Genomic DNA, 20,925 nt, shown 5'->3' with positions numbered 1-20,925 from the left:
CGGCTTCTACCAGAGACCTGAAACATTGAGTTGCTCATCTCTAAACGTATTTGTAAAATGTATTTATCGTGTTAATTATTGTTAGCACTGGAATGACAACATTTATTGTGATAACTTTTATTGTTCGTATCGCTGATCCCTAGCGGCTTCATTCCTGGACCAGAACAAGTGACCAAGTTCTGGCGAAGCCAAATGACGAGCCTCTCGTCCACATTTTTCCGGACCTTAATTCTGATCTGCAGGTGCAGCCTCCCTGACTGAGTGGCCTGTGATATACTTGTTTACCCGCCGTCAGATTGAGCTGCTCCCCAAGTCCGACCTCAGCTCTGACAAGCCGGTGAGTTACGTCGCCGCGGCCCCGGACAGCCGGGTCGCTCTGGCCCTGATCCAGAAGCTCCTTGGCGGCGACGCCCTTGAGGCGACTTATCGGCTGAAGATGATGAATCGGAGCTGGAGAGGCCGCAGCACTTGTGACATTAACCCTGTCACGGCTGCATGATCATTAGAAACGCTCACGTCCTCCTGGTGACGTAATGGCTCCCACCCCGCCAGGAATATGGAGGAGGTCGGGGGGGAGGGGCTCCTGGATGACAGGCGTCTGAAGTAACAAATATGAGGATCAGAGCGATGGAATGGAGCTGCTATTGAGTCTGAAGTTGGGGGACCACTGTTGCCAAACCTGATTCTGACCTCAACTTGGTGGTGTGGGGGTCGGGGGTGGGGGGGCAGAGAGAGAGGTCGGTGTGAAGGTCACACGGGGTCACATGGGAGCGAACAGTGAGAATCTGTGAAAGTGTTGGAGGAAGCAGGCGCAGAGCGGGCGGCGTCAGGTGTCCAGAGAAGCTGGCCCCCGGGGTGCGGGAGGGTCCCCACCCGTCTCGGGGGGGCGTCGTCACCCTCCTCTCCGTGCTTGGGCTCCTGCTGGAGCAGATGGAAACCAAACAGTCATGTTCGGCGCGGCCAGCTGGTCACTTAGAGGGGTAATCCTCCACGGGAGGATCTGGCAGCGGCCCAGGCCCGATTTGGATCCCGGCGCCGCGCTGGCATCGCCACGCTGTTATGTAAGGCTCCATCAAATCACTTCAGAGATGAGACACGGTTGGAACGTGCATTAGAGTGTTGGGGAAAGCGGCTCAGACCAGTCGCGCCTCTGCCAGGACGGAGGCGGAGGCCGCCCGCCGTCAACCCTGGCACTTGCCAGGAGTGAGGGGGGTGAAGGTTCGTTCCTGAGCCGGCCGCAAACGCACCGCAGTGAGAGTGAAGCAGAAGCAGAAGACAGAAAAGGCTCCTGGATTCGCTTTTCAGATGAGTCGCCTCTCTGGGTCGCATGCTCACAAAATGGAAGCTAACAACCTAATCCCACTTTACAGCCCAACAAAACCTAAATTTCTCTGAACTAAACACAACAAAACCTAAATTTCTCTGAACTAAACACAACAAAATCTACATTTCTCTGAACTAAACACAACAAAACCTAAATTTCTCTGACCTAAACGCAACAAAATCTAAATTTCTCTGAACTAAACACAACAAAACCTAAATTTCTCTGACCTAAACGCAACAAAATCTAAATTTCTCTGAACTAAACACAACAAAACCTAAATTTCTCTGACCTAAACACAACAAAACCTAAATTTCTCTGAACTAAACACAACAAAATCTACATTTTTCTGACGCAAACATAACAAAAACTTAAATTTCTCTGACCTACACACAACAAAATCTAAATTTCTCTGACGTAAACGCAACAAAATCTAAAATTTCTCTGACCTAAACACAACAAAATCTAAATTTCTCTCAACTAAACACAACAAAATCTAAATTTCTGTGACCTAAACCCAACAAAAACTAAAATTTCTCTGATGCAAACATAACAAAAACTTAAATTTCTCTGACCTAAACGCAACAAAATCTAAATTTCTCTCACCTAAACGCAACAAACATGTACATTTTTCTGACCTAAACACAACAAAACCTAAATTTCTCTGACGTAAACGCAACAAAATCTAAATTTCTCTCACCTAAACACAACAAAATCTAAATTTCTCTGACCTAAACACAACAAAAACTAAAATTTCTCTGACCTAAAAACAACAAAATCTAAATTTCTCTGACCTAAACGCAACAGAAACTGAAATGTAGGACAAAGGTTTTCACTGCCAGCCAGCTTGTTTGTGTCCATGTTTGGGCTCCGCCCTCCCAGAGGTGTTTGCTCTGATGTACGTGAGGCTTGAACTGGGTCAACACACGAGCCCCCGCACCGACCCCGACCGCCACCTCCCGCTCACCAGCTCCCGGATGATTCAGGAGCGATCAAACAGAACATCGGACTTTAATGTGTGAGCTCCCGCTCCAGTAAACAACAGTTGCTCCCTGTACTTTGGAGTCGGAGGAGAAAGCAGCCGGGTGCGCTCCAAAACGGTCGCAGGCTGAACATGGGGAGCGTTTGTTTGCTGCTGGTGGTGGGTGCCATGATGCTGGGAGCGAGTCCGAGCGGAGCAGACCGGCCCGGTCCAGGTAAGACGATGACCCGCTTCCAACCGCGGGATTTTCACCTGCTGAGCGTCGTCCAGCCAAAGACTCCAGTCGCTCATGTGAGGGTGGCAGAGACGAGCCGGGTCTGACGGAGGAACCCGAGTCCGGAGTGGCTCCAGAGACGGAAATTCACTTCCCTGTTCAGGCCCAGCTGGAGCTGGCTCAAAGGTCACGCTGAGGTCAGCGCAGGGCCTCAGACTGGTTTGAAGAGAAGCTGCAGCCCTGCACTTTCCTCCAGTCCCCAGCTTCCATCTCAAAAGAGACATTGGTTTAAAAAAATTTATCAAATGAATCAAAGGTCAAACAATGAATCGCACTTTAATAACTGAGTCTGCTGCTCTGGTCCAGAGAATTTTCACTGGCTGTTTCAATTCCTTATTCTTAGAGCATTTATTTTTCCGACGCAGAGATTGTGAGTGTGGAATTTTACTTTCACTGTCCTTCACTCCACTTTTCACCAGCAAAACTAGTCTTCTCCTCGTTGCTTGCTGTGTTCAGAACCAACTGAAACACTGACATAAAAAATAAAAAAACGCTGGAATAACGTCAGGAACGCAAGCATCACCTGCCATCTGTTGCAGTGCATTATGGGACTGACACTCGGTGGCAGAAGTGACATTCACATCTGGCGTGTTTCCCGGCAGGTCCTGTGTTCATGTCTCCACCGACGGCGCACAGCGTGCTGCGGCGTCTGCGGCGCTTCAACAGCGGCCTGGAGGAAGTGCTGCAGAAGGCCAACCTGGAGCGAGAGTGTCGGGAAGAGCAGTGCTCCATGGAGGAGGCGCGGGAATACTTCGAGAACGACGAGAAAACCGTGCGTAGACGGGTGAGCGGGCCTGGAGCGCTGAGTGGAACAGAGTGTGCTCTTGTTTCAGATGGAGTTCTGGGCCGGATACGTGGGTGAGACCCGAGGGCGCTGCTGGCAGCCGCGGGAAGCTTGTTTTACCGTGTGTGTGTCGCTCAGACGGCGACCAGTGCCAACCCCAGCCCTGCCAGAACGGAGGTGCGTGCACGGACGGCGTGGGCTCCTACGTCTGCTGGTGCAAGCCCAACTTCGATGGCAAGAACTGCGAGATCGGTGAGAGCGAGGAGGAGGAGGAGGCGGAGTCACGCCGGCCGCAGGAGACCCAAAGGTTTGCTCTGTGTGCAGAGGTGGACAAGCTGTGCACGGTGGACAACGGCGGCTGCTCCCACTTCTGTGAGATGGTGGAGAACCGCGCCGTGTGCCAGTGCGCCTCCGGCTACAGGCTGGGCGCCGACAAGAAGAGCTGCGTCCCGACAGGTGACAGGCGCCGGAGCGCTGCCTCGCAGGGCGTCTCATCTCAACCTCTGCTCCTCAGAACCTTTCAGCTGCGGCGTGGTGGGGGGGCCTCGCGTCAGGTCCTTCCTGAGCCCGCCATCGTCCAACCGCTCCGACCTCGACTTCGTGGACTACAACTACGACTTCAACTACAACGACTACAACGTGTCGCAGCTGTACGACTACAGTCTCCAGTCCAGCGGGCAGAACCGCTCCCGGAGGTCAGTGGAGGCCACAGAGGTCACGAAGGTCGTGTACTGGGACGACGCCGGGAGGGTGGTGGACGCCAACCAGACCAACCTGGGCGGGGCCTTCTACCCCACCAGCGCCACCATCACCGCCGAGGAGAACAGCGACCAGAGGATCGTGGGAGGAGACGAGGCCAAGCCCGGAGAGATCCCCTGGCAGGTACTGGACACCTGCTGGACCCTCTAGACTGGGGCCGAAACACTCTGAGTCAGGGGCCCAGCTCAAGTTTTAAACTGAAGGTGACATCAGACGCTTCTGGCTCAGCTCTCTAGCTGGCCCCGGGTTTGACCTCCAGTTTGACCCCACAGGTTTGAGGCACTCACTGCAGAGAATCATGCCCGTGAGACTCAGACTCGTGCCTCTGAAGCAGATGAAAGATGCGCTATGTTTTAGCAAAATCCAGAGTGACTCATCTGCGACAGGTGGAAGACGATAAGATCTTAAGCGCCTGTCGCCTCCGTCATTTCAAATATCAGCCGTCATAATTAAATGAGCACTTTAATCCTCTTTTCAGTCGGACCTCTGCGGGTCACCTGGGGTACTGGTGCAGCACTGGTGCATGGCTTCCTAGTGAGGACAAACTATCGCCGCTCCTTTGCTCCTGCTGTGTAACATGGACTGCAGGCCACATGTCTGTCTGCAGTTATGTTGCGCACATCACCTCAGAGTGAGACTATGAACCTGGAGTTCTGTTCAGTTATTTCACTCATGTGTTTGCTACCTTCCACAAGCATTCATATTTATACTATACATACATTTTTGCATCGGTTTGACAACAGCAAAATAAATCACCATGGTGACTATATTCAAGTTTTTATATCACCTTATTTAAACTAAAGCTCTTTTCATGTATTGAAAATATTTGTAAGAATTTCAGTTTTATAAGAATTTTAAGTCCATTCAGAGCAGTGGAAACCCTGGACATTGTCTAGTGAAAATCCTCCCTGAACCAAAGCAAACAGCTGCTTTAGTTTGCTTTGGTTCAGGGAGGATTCCTCCATGTTTGTTGTTGTTGTTCTCATCCTAGCTGCCACGTGTCTGCTGCATCAGTGGGATCAGTGGAGCAGGCACAAACTGTTCAATTAAATTAATATTTTTTTGTAATTAATTCATGGTAATTAAGTTGTTAAACGTCCCACCGTTAACATATATATGCATATATAGTCAATGAGCAGAGTAACGTAGCCTCTTACTTCCATCCTTCATGATTGGCTCATCCGTCCTCTAAAGGCTTGGTCTTACTCGCCACTTCTCAGTCACTAAAGTGGCTGACAGGTCATGTGACCGCCGCCAGTGATGTAATCCACTGGCACCGAGCCATTATGAGCAGCGTCCGCCAGCATCACGCCGTCACCGCCAGACGCTGAAGATAAGTGAAGCAATGAGCCCAGGCCGACAGGGCGAGAGTCCGGACGCATCTATTGAGCCGACGCAATAATCCTGATCACGTCGAGCGTGTGGAGGCGTGCGACACTTCAGCCGCGCCATTTCTTACCTTCCTGTTTCTGGCCATCCATCTTCTTAATCAGTTGGTGTTTCCACAAGACAAAAAAATCATATTAAATATTAAACCTGCAGTAACAGCGCAGGTGTCTCCCAGCAGAGTCGCTCCCTCAGGCTTCCTCACGTAAATATGTCAGAGAGAAAGGGACACCCTGGAAAGGTCATAACCGGCCACAGCTCTAGACTTCCTCTCCTGTCTCTTGTGGCTCCGCAGGTGGCGCTGATGTCCTACTCTGAGTCTCTGCAGATGAACAAACCCTTCTGTGGCGGATCCCTGCTCAGCGAGTCCTGGGTCATCACCGCCGCTCACTGCCTGGTCAACGCCATGCAGTCCAAAAAGGACTTCTTCGTCCGACTGGGTAAACCAACACACACAAACACACATTAGTCCCTCTCCATCCTTGTGGGGACCTCTCCTGGCCGTCACCCTTTCCCCAACCTCTACACATTGCTCACTTGAACAGTTAACCTTCAAATTGAGTCTTAACCTTTTGGGGTCCGACAACAAGGTCCTCACAAGCATAGCTATACAAGGCACACACACACACACAGGGTGTAGGGTTTGCGTCCCCTCCGTCAGAGAGCCTGGACCTTGTCCTGCTCTCAGGCCCTCAGATGTCCCCCGTGGTGTTGCAGGGGAGCACGACTTCATGAGCAAAGACAGCGCGGAGCGCGACTACCAGGTGGCGGAGCAGCACATCCACCACATGTACGGCAAGAAGTCTGCCTTCAACCACGACATCGCGCTGCTGAAGCTGTCCAGCCCGGCGGAGCTGTCGGAGCAACGCCGGCCCGTCTGCCTGGGCCCCAGAGACTTCACCGAGAACATCCTCCGGTCCTCCACCAACGCCCTGGTGAGCGGCTGGGGTCGCGTCAAGTTCCAGGGCCCGCAGGCCAGCAAGCTCCAGAAGCTGGAAGTGCCCTACGTGGACCGCACCTCCTGCAAGCAGCGGAGCCGCAGCCCCATCACGCACTTCATGTTCTGCGCCGGCTACCTGAGCCAGCAGAAGGACTCCTGCCAGGGCGACAGCGGTGGGCCGCACGCCACCAACTTCCGTGGCACGTGGTTCCTGACCGGCATCGTGAGCTGGGGGGAGGACTGCGCCAAGGACGGCAAGTACGGCGTCTACACCCGAGTGTCTCGCTACTTCCCCTGGATCAGCCAGAAGACTGGGATCCAGATCAACGGCTGAGCTTCAACGAAATGTCAAATAAAATGAAACCAGCACTTTTTTTAAATGTGTGTTTATGTGTGTGTTGAGAATTCCTCTCACTGCAGCGCTGTTTCCGTGGCTGCCCGAGTAATTACGTTAGTTACGTAAGTTCAGCAGAGAATAACAGTTACACGTACTTTTCCGCATGTTCTTCTGCATGTTCATGGAAGTCGCTGACGATGTGAGTTTCCGTTCTCATATGTATATATTGTAAATAGTTATTGCGGGCGGTCATTGTTGCTGCGTGTGTGATAGTGAGTGCGGAGCTGGTGATGTTTACTTTCACTTTTACGGTTCGGGTGGTTGATTGAAGTTACGGAGCAGGGCAGTCTCCATTGCCGTGTTGCGCTTTGCTGTTTACGTGTGTATGTGTCCGAGTGAAACAGCTGTGTGGTTGGGATTGTTTAAGTGTTAAAGATGATGAAGAACTTGCGTGTTTGTCTGATTTGAATGACGTAGTTTGTGCACTGCACTACCGTTTTATACAGTTCTAATCTCTCTGTGATTATGTTGTTTATAGAAACTTCCTGTTGATCATTGCACCCATCTGGGAAATAAATAAGTTTGGAATTCATCTGAAGACTCCAGTTCTCTGACCGGAACGCTGCAGCGGTCAATACTCCACTCACCAGCAATCAAAGGGTTAAAACCCAACAGTGTGTGTGTGTGTGTGTGTGTGGTGGGGGGGTCAAAGAAGCACACCAGGCAGTTCAAATCCAACATGTGCTTATATTTGATAAAATAATCTGCTATACTGGGGGCTATGTTACAGGCCTTCACAATATAAAACGGTGCAAAATGAGCAGAAGCAGCGAACGGACGTCACGTGATGTGCAAAGCGGCGCTTCAACCGAAACAACCGTCACCGCGGGCCCTCGCGGCCCCGCACCCCCCCGGTCGCTCGGCGTCCACGCACACACGAGGCTACACTCTACTTCCTCTGTGGATCTAAACAAAACTAAAGCTAAGCTGAGCAGGACAGGAAGACACTGAGGCGTCAACTAGCAAGAACATCTGACCACAGCTGTGGGAGCCAGAACCTGGTGGTGGTGACCTGCATTTTACAGATTGAGTGATGGGACTAAAGCTTGGATTTGACTGGATCTAACAGAGAGAACGCATGATGTGACACACACACACACATGTCTCTCTGTCCTTGTGGGGACCTCTGGCCATCACCCTTTCCCCAGCCTCTCCCCCTGAACCTCGCCATCACAACACATGGCTCACCTGAACCAGGTCTCTGACCCAAACTGGAACCCAGTTAGAATCACCCAGTTAGTTTGAACCTTTAACCCACGAAATGAGGCTTAACCTTGTGAGGTCCGGCAAAAGGTCCCCATTAGGAGGTGCGCTTTCAAGAATAGGTCCTCACTAGATAGACGAGGAAAATACACACGCTCCTCGAAGCATCCGCAGAATCTGCGGCTGTCACAAGATGGAGTGTGTTAATGAAACAATGGTAAAATGCACGGGAGACTAACAAGATCACACGGGAACTGGTCGAGCTAGCTGCAACAAAGATGGCTGAATAGCTGACACAGGGCTCACAACATGATGTTAAACTGAGTGCTACACATGTCACTGACTCAAGCAGTGATTCCAACTGGTGGTTCGGGACCCTGATGTGGGTCACAGAGCTGCTTTGGCACTGCTTTTCTGGGCCAAAAAATGATGCTTTTAATCCATTCAAGTGTAAATACACTGTTATATTGTGTGAGAGAGAGACGATGAGAGAGAAATTGCATCAGTCCGAAATGCAGGGTTGGAAGGACAGGAAGCAGATACAAGGAGAGGATTTGACGGAGAAAGTTGCCTCGCTGGTCAGTGGAACATGAGGAGGTGTGAAGGAAGGAGGAAGTGAATGAAACGCAGGACAGTGTCTCACCACTGAAGAGTACGAGCACAGGTCAAACCAAGTGAAGGAAGTCAACAACACGCTGGCGAGCACACGTAACCCTCGGCGGTGAGATGTGCACGACTGCAGTCCAGGACAAGAGTGATGAAGATGAAGATGGTGCTTGTCATTTCAGGGTCCCAGAGCCGGACCACTTCAGATCCACCAGAGAATATGACGCAACAAAGTCATTTCCTCACCAGAAGGATTGGAGTGGAAAATGGCCGCCTCATTCCTCGGACATTCATCACAGGTTTCAGACACCTGCCCGTCTCCATCGCGCCAGCGATCAAGTGCTGGTGACCGCGGGTCACTCCACGGCGCAAGAGTCTGAATTGTTTCTCCTGGTGATGGATGACTTTATCCAGCCACTGGGAAAAGGCTGATGAAAACGGTCGCAGGCCGGGCCGACAGGCGCGGCGCTGCCTGGCCTGCAGTTCCCACCCAACTCTGCTAATATTCCCCCTGGTGGAGCCAAACTGCAGAGCAAGCAGAAATAAGTGTCCATGCAGCAGAGTGAGGCAGCGCGCGGGCGAGTCGCCGGTAAAAACAACATCAATCAGCACAGAGCAGACACATGAATATTTCAGCGGGATAATTGCTGTCACGTTTAAATTAAATTCTCTACTTTTCTCAGTGGTGATTAACCATTTCACGACAGACTTTTCTTGCAGCTTCACCCCCCTCCCAACCCTTTAAAATGGCAAACATATATTCAGAGGTTGGACTGCCACAGAAGTTAAAGAGCCAAACATCCAGGGGGCAGCAGACACAGAGGGGAGCGTTCGGGTGCAGAGATGCTGTGAAGAAGTATGTGGAAGACAGAGTGTCTGGAAGATGCCTTTTCAAACATGAGTGAGGAGGCGCAGGAGCATGTGGGGCCCAAGACTCTGACTCAAGTGTGGTTCCATGGTTGGAGCAACTGTCTCCACCCTCACCGGGACATTTGACCCTGGGGTGAAACACCCACCACACCGACTCATGGCCAGGGACGGAGGCTCTTCTAGCCACATCGACTGGGCTGCAATGACTCAACGGTCGAAAAGAAGCTGATAAAGAAACACTAGTTAGGATTGAAAACACTCGTCTTTCTCTTGTGAAATGTCTCTATTTCCCTTCAATCCCTGCAGCCATGCACACACACACCCGTGTTCACACGCGGAACCTAGACACAATACAGTCGACCAGCAGACTCGACATGCAAGGTTGTAAACCGCTGCGCTCTCTCATTTATCTGTGAAAGTTTTAGTCGTTTCCCTGGGCAAACAGGCCTCAAACGTTTTCTATTCTGCTTCTCAATTTATTCCAGATTGTAGTGCTCTTTTGTGGTGACTTTAGTGGTGCAATTTCAAGCTGAAAACCTCAGGTGCATGGATGCAAGCGAGACAAAATAGTAGTTGTTCTTATTTCACCAGGGCTGGGTGAAGAGGCCAGAGAAGTCTTTCAAACTGTTTTTGAAGATTGTTTTCAAAATGCCAGTGTTTGGAGTGCACGTAAAACTTAAATTTAAGATTATTGAATAAATATAAAATAAAATATAATCATATAAAATATACTGAACGAAGCAAAGTAAATGTAAACATTAGGAAAGTCTCCACTCGCCACCGTGAGCTTGAGTTGCAGGAATTGACGTCATGTCTGAGCTGGTTAGCTTGGAGGCTAATACTACAAACAAACTCCTCAATCAAGGCAACGCAAGCGGTGAATAAAAAGCTCTTGTCATCTTGTCAGGTGACACGACAACAGCATAAAGAGACGTATGGAAGGTGTGTTCGGGTCAAGGCTGCGGGTCAAAACCACTCGCTGCTACTGACGCACTCGATCACCGGCCCCGTATCTCCAGTCAAACGATAAACAAGACGGCTTCATCACATGCTGAAAGGTCCCGTGTCGAACATGCTGTTGGTGCAGTGACCCGTGTGGACGAGGAGGCTGCTAAAAGCCCTGCTGGATCCCAAGCAACCGCGTTAGTCACAAGCAGAGCAGTTTGGCACCTGGACACAGATGTGAGTTCACATGTGGCAGAATAAGAAAATAGAAACCATAACATCTACTCTAACACAGCAGGAAAATAGAAAAATAAAAGCACACCGCTGTATTTGTTCAGTCAGTCACTGTGAGATGAAGGTGGTTATTCCATGTTGTGCTTCAGTATGATGGATGGGCGGCTGTCACATGACCTGGACGGGTCAAGGACCTGTTGATGTTAGTGAGGAAGCGGCTCAGAAGGGGAGGGCGACAGCCATGAGCTTGTCTCTCAGCAGGTCTCTCCCAGGATCCTGTGCAGGTCCTCGGGCAAAACCCGTCCTTCCTCGTCCCGGCTGATGTTCTTCACCATCCTGCAGGGGGCGACACTTTACAGCAGGAGCAGCGTGGCTTTATTAGAACTACAGCGAAGGAGGTTTACCACAGTCCTGAGGAATCCTCGTGCAGCAGCTGGATGACATCACCACAGTTGAAGATGATGTCATCAGCGCTCGCCATGCTGCTCTCCACCAGCACCCGGTACCTGCCCGCAACCTGGAACACACACAGGGACTTTTCAAGGTCAAGTACTCCAAATATTACACCAAATACTGCCAGCAGGGGCTGCGGTCTGACCAGGGGTGCGGGCAGCTCCTCCTCCTCCGAGTCGGACAGGGTGGACAGGTCGGTCGCCCCCCAGTCTTCCAGTCCCTCACAGATGGCTACAGTGTGAGCAGGGGGAGGCCAGCCTGCGGACAGACGAGCTCAAATGTGGCAGAAATCGACATCGAAACTTCAAAACTGCTGCGAAAACCTCTTCCTGAAACGATTGATTACCTCTGTAAGTACTGTCCACTAGTTTTGTGGTCTACTCACTGCGACGCGGGGACTGGACCACGGGCTCGGAGTGGGCGGGGCTGGTGTGTACGGACTCCTCCCCCTTGAACTTGTGGCTGGTGGTGGTGGAGCTGTGAGGGACAGGGAGACACGCTGAGCAGGCCCCCGACGACGCTCCGCCCCACGACACACACATCTCTGATGCACTAAACAGCACGAGCACAGGAACCAGACACGAGCACAACAGAACAGTTGACCAGGTCACAGATCATCCACATCCTCTCTGTCGTCACATATATTTCAGCACATGCCTGCAGACGGCTGGGATATATGGGAGGGACATTGTTATCATATCAGACATGCTCCTTCAGTCAGGGGACCACCATCCATCTGACTGAAGACAACGGAGAACAACAACATGATCAGTAACCCAAGCTGAGGAGATGGTTCTCAGCTTGATGGCACTGCAGTTCCATCGATGACTTGACGGACCAGACTGGCCCTCGAGCCTCGAGTTTGAACACCATCATATGTTAACTGTGATTTTTTGTTTCTTGAAATTGATATTGTTAGAAACCTAGCAGGATGTGTTTATAAACTAATGAAGTTAGTGAGAGACATGCCGCATCCTCATGCTGCTAACATCAACAATGAAAAATAGAATGTTTTATAGTTTGATTCAGAGTTGAAGGAAGCGTCGTGTCGAGGAAGTGGCGCAGAGACTCACCTGTCGGAGAGGAGGCTGTCGGAGAGCTGCAGGGAGGGAGCCTCATCTGAGAACAATCACACGCTCATTTACCACACACCAGCTTCACCTTACACAACTGTCAGTGCGGTGCTAGAAACCTTGAAGAAGCTTCTGCTGGCTGGCGATGACCTTCTTGATCCCAGCGAGCCAGGCCACCTTCACCTCGACCGTCGGAGCCTGGACGGGCCGACACAGAACCAGACCCGTCGGTGAACAGCTGGCAGCTGACCCAGAAACAGGTCCTACCTGGACGATGTACACCACCTCTCGGCCACTGTACCAGACCTCGAACTTCTTCACGTCTCCTTTCACGTTCTCGGTGATTCCCACCGAACTCATCTGCACAGAGAATCCTGTCAGAGCTCCTGGGCTGGCCCCGGGTCCGAGTCGTGGTACTCACCCTGAGGCAGGACTTGAAGCTGTAGAAGGGCGTCCTGTCGCGATTGTCCTCGTCGCGGCGCTTGCAGAAGAGCAGCGCGTGGTCGTAGAGGAAGAGGTGCCTCTGCATGGGCTTGAAGCGGGCCAGCTCCTTCATCCTCACTGCCGCCCTCTTGTGGCTGATCCACACACTGAAGCCCCCCTGCATCACCACGCGGCCCAGCTGGCTGAGGTCACCCTGGGTCAGACCACACAACACAACACGGCTTCTGTGCCCGCCAGATCCACCGAGCTGAACATCAGAAATCTAATAATGGAGCTGCGCTTCTACTTTAATCGCCCGCTCAAAATGATAAAGACCTGACATATCAGACGACGACTGCCTGGAAAACAGGCGTTTCACTTGATAACAAGCGACAGCAGAAACACGACCCCCAGTGTGGACCCGCTCAGACCAACCTGATAGCCAGTGATGGCGATCTGATGCATGGAGTCGTTGACGGACTTCAGCAACTCCAGCATGGAGTCCAGCGCTTCCTGCAGTTCAGCGTGGTACTGCGTCTCCGGACAGCGCTTCAGCAGCTCCTGAGATGAGAGTCCAGTTGAACGTCAGTCTCGCGGAGGATCAGCGCTGGATGATTTAAGGTTCCTGCTTTAAGTTTGCAGTAATTCAGAGGTGCAAAATTGTGTTTTGAAATCACGGATACATTTTGTCGTCACACTCATCCACGCGGATGTTCGGCTCAAATTCAGGCCAATCTCAATTGAACAACACGGCATTTATTCATATATTATTGAGAGTGGGACAGTGATGTTCCAAAGTACCTTGAGAATTAAAAACGCAAGATTCTTCATGATGATCAGACATTCCTGCAAATATGTCTTTAAATTGCTCTGTTTGCAGACTCGTTTTAAGTTGCAAGGACACTAATGTAGATTAACTTATGAGCAGCATCAGCATCTCAGGACTAAACAAAGGCATTATTAAAAACTTCAATAGTAAGTTCAATAATAAGGAGAAACTGTAGTCAAAATAACGGCCTGTTGTGGGGCAAGAGCTACAGCTAACACAGTTGGCTACAATATTGTGTGTTAAAATTGAGTATTCATTATTGTTATTTATTGCATTAGTAATTATCATTTTTGAATTGAACCCATATGCGGCAAAGATATCTCTCGATATCTCTAGTTATGTCAAAGATTTCTAAATGTAGGTCAATGCTTCCCATGAAGGAGCTAAAATAGAATATTAGGAAGGAGGAATTTTAGTACACCCTTTTCTAAACTTGCTAATTCAACTGCTTTGGCTAACACATAAATAATAATAATAATAAATAAATAAATATAGATATCTTTAAAAAAACATATTTTTGGAATAATTGAAAAACTCAAAGTATTTCCTTCTTCCAACTTTTAAAACTTGTTATCCTCTTTAGCCGAACATAGTAAACCATTTTTCATGTTGAAAGTACCACTTCATGTTGCTAAAATCAAATGTCGTGCACAACGCAACCTTGAGAAGCAGCTGGTACTTGGTGAGACGCTGGACTGGTTTCAGGAGGTACGAGTCCAGTCCAAGTTTGTGGTCCAATTTCTTCTGACACTCCTGCGGCGAGAACACAAGAGGCCAGTGAGAGGCCGAGCTAGCATGAAGGCTCTCTCCTCGGAGACAGGCTGAGCAGAAATACCTGGAAGAAGGGCGAGTCGGAGCACTGCCTCCACAGCAGCTCTGAGCGAGGCTTGTTTTGGCAGTAGCGCTCGTAAACCTGAAACTTCTCCTTCTGCCCTCCCAAACACAGAAGACAAGCGTTAGGAGTCAAGGCATCATCATGGCTCCCGGGGCTGCAGCTCTCTACTCTCACCCTCCTCATCCTTTCCTCACCCGTTGCAGGAAACAAGCCCCCACTCTCTCTGGAGTCTCAAGACAGGCCTGCAGGTCCTGGAGGAAGATCCTGGCGGCGACGCACACCTCAACATGGAACGTTTAACACCAAGGGGGACGCAGCGGTCCGACTGTGCCACTCACCTGCTGTGGAACTGATAAATCTCTGGCATGTTGCCGAAAAGCACGTCCTTCTGACTGTGGAGAGCCGGGGGGAGAAGGCTCAGCATCGACGGGTCCTCCATTTCAGCTCTGTAGCCCTGAGCACACAGTCATCGGCTTCAAAACACTCCTGATGGATGGTGAGGGAGTCACTCACCAGCAGGACGGAGAGCAGCTCGTCCACGTAGATCCTCTCGGTGGCGATCAGCTCCTTCATTATGTGGCTGCCGTCATGAAATATTCAGCATGTTACAGGAACAGCTCTGCACTCCACCAATGCAGTCAAGTGGGAGGTCAAGTGCGGGGTTCAATACCGAGTGACTTGCTCAGGGTTGTCCTCGGCCTCCGAGTCCGTCTCCGACAGGGGTCCGTACAGGCAGCTGCGGTTTCCCTGGTAGTCGTGCATCACCTCGATCTGAAAGACACACCACCCAGTTTAAGAGACAGAGTGAAGAAGCTCAGTCATCCAGGGGAGAACCAGTGGGTAGACAGCCGCGGTCTCACTCGGTATTTGAGGTTAAACGTGACCACTCCCCAGTCAAGAGACCTTACTCTCACCCTTCTTCTGGCTTCAACGCACTCCTCTTCATAATAACAGTTGGAAGTGGGACCTGGCCCTCAAACGTCTCATGTCCTCCTGAGTCCAGAGCTGGGGGCAGTGGTGAAGCTGCCCTTCAGGCCACAGATTCCAGTGTGACCACTTCATGTCTGTGATTTGCTGAGCTGAACAGGAAGCTGCTCCTCTGAAAAGTCTTTCAAAATACCTCACCTTTCTTTGACTGCTGTTTCTCCTCGCAGCTCTCTTGCCAGGAAGCAGGTCGAAGGAGAATTTGGAGTTCAGCACATTGAAGTCCACTGTGGGTTAAAAACAGATGTACTGTTTTCGAGGCGGTGTCAACATGCATTTGATGGATGTAGCCACACCGTGTTTGGGGGAGAATAGGGGAGACTTGCAGCGCTGCAAGGTGGAGTCCAGTTCGGGTCTGGGGGCCACGAGTTGGATGGGTCGGACCTGAACATCAGCCAGCTTCCTCAGGCACTGCTCCCTGTTCCTGATCATGCACTGCATGGACTTCAGCTTCTCTGTTACCATGGAGATCTGAGACTGCGAACACAACACAGTGCAGTGTTATGTCAAAGTGTCTGAGTGAGAGGTGTTTTTTTTGTTCAGGGGTCCGTGTTACCTGCAGCTGGGGCGTCACGATGGCTTCAAAATCGAGGCTTAAAGTGTCCTGGCTGTTTTTCACGGCGCTTGGCGCCCTCTCCTGGTGACAGCTCAGGTACTGCAGCGCTTCCTGGGCCCCCTCTTTGGTCTGAAACTTGTCCACCATCTGGCTCGCCAGGAGGTACGCACCTTCATCGCACCAACGCAGGGCCTGTACACACACACACACACACACACACACACACACACACACACACGCACACACGCACAGGTTTTTACCTCTATCTTTCTGAGGACACTCACTGACATAATGCCCTTCACCTTAAACCATCCAAAACAAATGGCTAACAGTAACCAGGACTCTTAACCAAATTTAAACCCATTTATAATGACCCAGTTATTTTGAAGTTTTCATCCTCCAACTGAAGCCAGTAGCTGCACTGAACAGACACGTAACCAGTAAACTCACCTCCTCGAGTCGCAGCAGCAGGTCTCGCGCGCGAGTGAGCGACGCTCGCTTTATCCGCACACTGTTCGTGATGACGTCACAGAGATGCCGCAGCTCATTGCATCGCTGGATGATCAGCGCCAGAGCGTAGTGGTGGTTGGCTGCTAGCTGGTGTCCGTGGAGGATGACGATCTGTGCTCGACCCATTTGCTCCTGGAAACAGAGCAAATGACTTACGTTGAGTTAATTTTAAAGCTAAACACACTTGAAAATCAGCCACTTTTAAAGTCAGGTTTTGGTAAGATCTGCCGAAAGCTCATGGGACGTCATTTTTTTCGTTGAAATGCAGCAACAAAACTTCCTGAGTACAACATCCAAGATGGCTTCTGTAAACAGGAAGTAGACGTTTTGAACCAATGAAATACTACAAAAAGAAACACTACAAAAATGACACACTTTAACTGTCAAAATCACTGAGTCAATAAAAAAGAAATGGATGCTGCACATGAGTGAGTAATTATGCACGTGAGTAATTATCTTACTAAATTAGCAAGTTACCAGTTTGTTTTTGTTTTGTTTTGTTCAACTGAGACAGCAAAAAACTGTTAAATTTACAAAATTTCAACCAATTTACTTACTCCATGATGTCTGAGATTTGGTTACTGAAGACAAAGACACACACCAGGGCCTCTATAGTGCTCTGCAGTGACAGCAGGACCAGTCTTCTAAGGGTCCTAGCTCTGAAGTTAAAGCTGGAGGAAGGTACCTCAGCTTGTTTGTCCAGCATCTCCAGCTCTTTCAGCAGCTGCTCCGTCTGCACCACCGTCGTTCCGACGTCGGCGATTCCCCTCTCCTGTGCCAAGAGTTTCTCCAGCTCTTCTTCCATCTGAACACCAAGTCAGCAGAAGACACGGGCAGTAAGGACTTCAAGAGGTCAGCGCAGTGACCTCACCTGATGGAAGTTTGTCTCGTAGTGCAGGAGCTGGTGGTACTGCTGCAGCTTGAGGTGGTGCTTCTCAAAAAAGCCGTCAAACGCCTCCTCCATGTCTCTGAGCTGAGCGAGCAGCCTGAAATCAGAATGTGATCCAAGTGAGTTGGAATAAACACTGCTGAGGCAGCTCTCAGGCTCCAGGCTTGGACTCGCCTCTGGACCGTGTTCATGTCCGCCTGCATGTCTCTGTCGTCCTCCACGTCCCTCTTCGAGCTCTTGACGGTCTCCAGGTTGGACAGCAGAAGGCGCCCTTCCTTCAGCACGCTGCGGATGTCATCCTGAAACCAGAGCAGCGTCACATTCATGCGATAAAACCAGAGTTGGGAGTCTGACCTTCATCTGTCTGTAGCGGTGTGTGTGAGAGTGCAGCAGGAACTCGATGGCATTCGCTTCATCTGGAAGTTCAGTCTCAGATATCTCTGCCCCGAAACCCTGTAGCAGCTGAGCGATGTCCTTCACAGTCACAGCGAAACTTTCAATCGCCTGAAGAAGAGAGAGACACTTTTACAGAAGCAGCTCGTGTTTCCTGGTCAGATGAAGCTATCTCAGCTTGTTTACCGAGCGCAGGACGATCCAGTCGCTGCGGCAGTACTCGGCCTTCCCAGTGAAGTCAGAGGCCAGCTGGTTTTCATCGATGTAGCGCAGCAGGTCCCCCACTGACCGCAGCATCACCACCTGAAAACACATGTTCCGTCCAGCTTTCTATTCTCCACACAAACCCCGTCGGCAGGAAAGACACAGAAAACTGGGCTGCAATTTTGGAGGTGTGGATGCTGTGTGACGTGACTGTGATGAGGTAGCATCCCAGCTGTGAGCTCCCCTAGTTTTAAGGCAGGCTGTCAGAGCAACTCTGCCTATGAAGGTCTCTTTCACTGGGGAAAACTATGGACAAATCTTGGAATATAGAAAATAGAAAAGTAGTAGCAGGCCGTGCTGCTTGTTTTGGTTTTTAAACAGCGCTGATATGATGAGGTGTAGCGTCCAATAGCAGTCAATAATAATGTGAAATAAAAAAGAAAATGGTGTCAGGTGTCAGGCTCTATTCCGAGCAGTCACACCCAATGAGAGCAAAATCTAAAGGAAAACAAAGACTGTTTTTCTCACCGGCATCTTCAACAGGAAGTCATCCTGGCTGAAGCGGAAGCCCAGATCAGTGCTGGAGGACGGACTGGGGGCCGAGTTGAACAGGTTGGTCGGGCGCAGCACCAGGACCAGATGCAGATTACCAGGGAAGGATGTCTGCCAGGGGAAGAAAAACATTATGTCAGTGTCATCAGAGTTTGGTTTCTCAGGTTGCTGGTGTAGCAGGTGGAACATGCTCTTTAAATAATTTTATTTTGTAAAACTTTGACGTTGACACCATGCTTTTCTGGCTGACCTCAGTCTGTGCTGTGAGTTGAGAGTGTGAGCGCTGCAGACTTGACTGTCCATTTACATGGCCAGAACACAACTGAGAGTACCGGTTACACTGGCACCACACCAACTCACCGTCCGGGCAAAGAAAAGCTTTTTAAAACTGAGTAAAACTGAGCTTCTTTTTCGGTAAGCGAGAGAGATGAGCACAGCTCAGACAATAGCCAATAGTCCATGTAACTGCAACAGTGAAACAAACCATCCTCTACAGTGATTATCTGTGACTGGTATGAGCCAGTCTGAAGGCTGGGGGCCAGACTGAGCCCTAGTCTGCTGATGCTTCCTCTGGTGATACCACTGAACCTGAAAATAACTTGGGAGGAAACACTGTAGTCGTGCATGGAGAGTTCACTTGGATTGGAAAGGTGGCATCAGAGAGCTGAGCAGCCTGTTTCCATCTTCCAAATAAAACATATCAGTCACAGAAGAGCAGTGGAGTCAGACTGACAGAGGAGCGGTGACAGGCAGCTCAACATTGATGGTCAGGAAGTGGACCTAAAGCTGGACTCAGCCGCTGAGTGTCAGTCTGAAGGGGCTTTAACTCTGCACCTCATCACTCTTCCTCAGACCTCAATGACTCCTCGTCTCTGACACCGAAACAAATGACTGGCACGATGTTTGTTTGCTCCAGTGTTGGAGTCCGGGCCAATGAGGGGTGAGAGTTGCTCCTTAGTGTAAAAGCAACTGGCTGTTTCTAAATAAATCAAGACCTGAAATGGTTTCATCGCCAAATACTCAGGGTTAGTTCTGTGTTTCATTTGGTCTCAGTCCCGGTCTCCACACATTCTCACAACCTAAATAGTGGTTTGGATCACTTCATCGACATGGTTAATGTTGGTGGGTGTGCTTGACCTTCCTTATAAACAGCCAATTCAACACTCATCGTATCCCAGAGTGGATCACTAACACAACTTCTGATTTGACAGCCGCCATGTTGAAAAGAGGAAACGGCCTTAACTATTTGTGGACACGAGTCACCTTCACGTGCATCCTTTCACGGGCCAAAAACACGACTGCCGTACAAGCTGCTGTGTTGTTTCAGACTTTCGTTTAACATGAGAGAGTTCCACATTTCCAGATAGAGGTCGCAGTTTGGTTTCACGGAGCAAGTTGTCCTGACAGACTGCGGTACCAGACCCGACCCATCCCGAGGTGGCTCTGCTGCAGCGCTTCCACCCAACACGCTGCTCGTCTAACAGTCTGGTACTCGTCCATGTTGCGTGAATCGGACGCTCCATGAACAGCCGAGAGCAGAGGAGGGCAGAGGAGGCGGGTGTCAGACTGTCGCAGTGGAGAAGTGAGGTGAGAGCAGCCCACATCTCTGCTGCAGTCTCCGTCCTCACCGCCTCCTCCACGCCTTCCGCTGGAACTCACCGCGGCCCGGCGCAGGCGGGGGAAGCCCCGCAGCGGACTGGACTCGGCCATGGTCCTGCTCTCCTCCCGGCCCGGACGACTCTGCGGCGGGACGTGGTGTCGGGAGCGAGCCGCTGCAGCAGCGGAGCTTCGGTCACCCGCCCTGCGGTGTCCGGGGGAACCGCCGCGCGGGCGTGTATCAGCGAGCGAGCGCGCGCGCGCATCTTCCGTAGACCGTGGTCCGCTCAGTTCACCTGCGACTCGTCCGGATCCAAGTTCTTCAAACCGCGCCATGAACTAAAAATACGCACCACACACCAACGTTACTAGTTCTGGATCTTTCTATTCAATTCCGCGTACACACAAAGAACTTTATTTCAAGTCTGAAACCTGAAACGATGCGGTGTTGCCACTAGATGTCGCTAAAAACCAAAGAATAGCAGCGGCCCTGACACTTGAATTTCCCAGAGTGAATATTCGAACATTGCAAAGAGCGAGTATCTGATCGATTATTTACAAATATAAAGTGACTGAACCGCTGTCACCGGCCTAAATAGATTCTATCAACATAAGTATAATAAAGAGGGGGAATTAAACGGTTAAATGTCTCAGATCCTGGGACATTTCATTGTTTGGCCCCATCTTCTCGGTTCTCTGAGGCCTTATCAAGTCATGTCATGTTCAGCTCTTGCTGTCTCCCTGGACCTGTTTAAATCCACTTCTGTCTCATTCATGGCTCAAAAACATGAGTGCAAGTCGGAAACTTCGAGCTGGATGGAAGTGCATGTGTAGTCCTACGCCTTTCACTTTCCTGAATATATACATTGATTTAGTTAGAAAAACAAAGGAGTCCAAGTGCTTCTGAGGCTCATCTTGGGGAGTTGA

At 50.4% G+C, this 20,925-nt stretch overlaps 2 protein-coding genes across 3 annotated transcripts; one reads left to right on the top strand and one right to left on the bottom strand.

Moving 5' to 3' along the window:
- Positions 1-1,969: 1,969 nt before the first annotated feature.
- f9b (coagulation factor IXb) lies at positions 1,970-6,826 on the top strand. The gene is made up of 8 exons (XM_053848078.1): positions 1,970-2,517; positions 3,180-3,349; positions 3,411-3,435; positions 3,500-3,613; positions 3,686-3,817; positions 3,876-4,243; positions 5,802-5,946; positions 6,224-6,826. Exons 1-8 carry the CDS (start codon positions 2,436-2,438, stop codon positions 6,778-6,780), a joined length of 1,593 nt encoding a protein of 530 aa, XP_053704053.1. The 5' UTR covers positions 1,970-2,435; the 3' UTR covers positions 6,781-6,826.
- A 638-nt stretch (positions 6,827-7,464) lies between these two features.
- LOC128749002 (proto-oncogene DBL) lies at positions 7,465-20,218 on the bottom strand. 2 transcript variants are annotated; one of them, XM_053848187.1, is made up of 26 exons: positions 20,062-20,218; positions 18,379-18,513; positions 17,833-17,949; positions 17,608-17,757; positions 17,428-17,552; positions 17,236-17,350; positions 17,050-17,169; positions 16,305-16,496; positions 15,855-16,046; positions 15,595-15,775; positions 15,440-15,525; positions 14,985-15,085; positions 14,828-14,894; positions 14,653-14,768; positions 14,509-14,578; positions 14,315-14,407; positions 14,140-14,232; positions 13,086-13,211; positions 12,649-12,864; positions 12,495-12,587; positions 12,347-12,425; positions 12,228-12,273; positions 11,540-11,706; positions 11,300-11,412; positions 11,106-11,218; positions 7,465-11,037 (listed from the first exon to the last, which is right to left on the bottom strand). In XM_053848187.1, the coding sequence occupies exons 1-26, from the start codon at positions 20,110-20,112 to the stop codon at positions 10,956-10,958; spliced, it is 3,039 nt and encodes a 1,012-aa protein (XP_053704162.1). In that variant the 5' UTR covers positions 20,113-20,218; the 3' UTR covers positions 7,465-10,955. The 2 variants fall into 2 exon arrangements, with proteins under 2 accessions (XP_053704162.1, XP_053704163.1); XM_053848188.1 differs by having other exon boundaries at positions 11,540-11,631.
- Positions 20,219-20,925: the final 707 nt, after the last annotated feature.

This window comes from Synchiropus splendidus, chromosome 17 (assembly GCF_027744825.2).
Source record: "Synchiropus splendidus isolate RoL2022-P1 chromosome 17, RoL_Sspl_1.0, whole genome shotgun sequence".
NCBI lineage: Eukaryota > Metazoa > Chordata > Actinopteri > Syngnathiformes > Callionymidae > Synchiropus > Synchiropus splendidus.
Note: the sequence above shows the minus strand (reverse complement) of the source record. Positions and strands in the feature narration are given on the sequence as shown.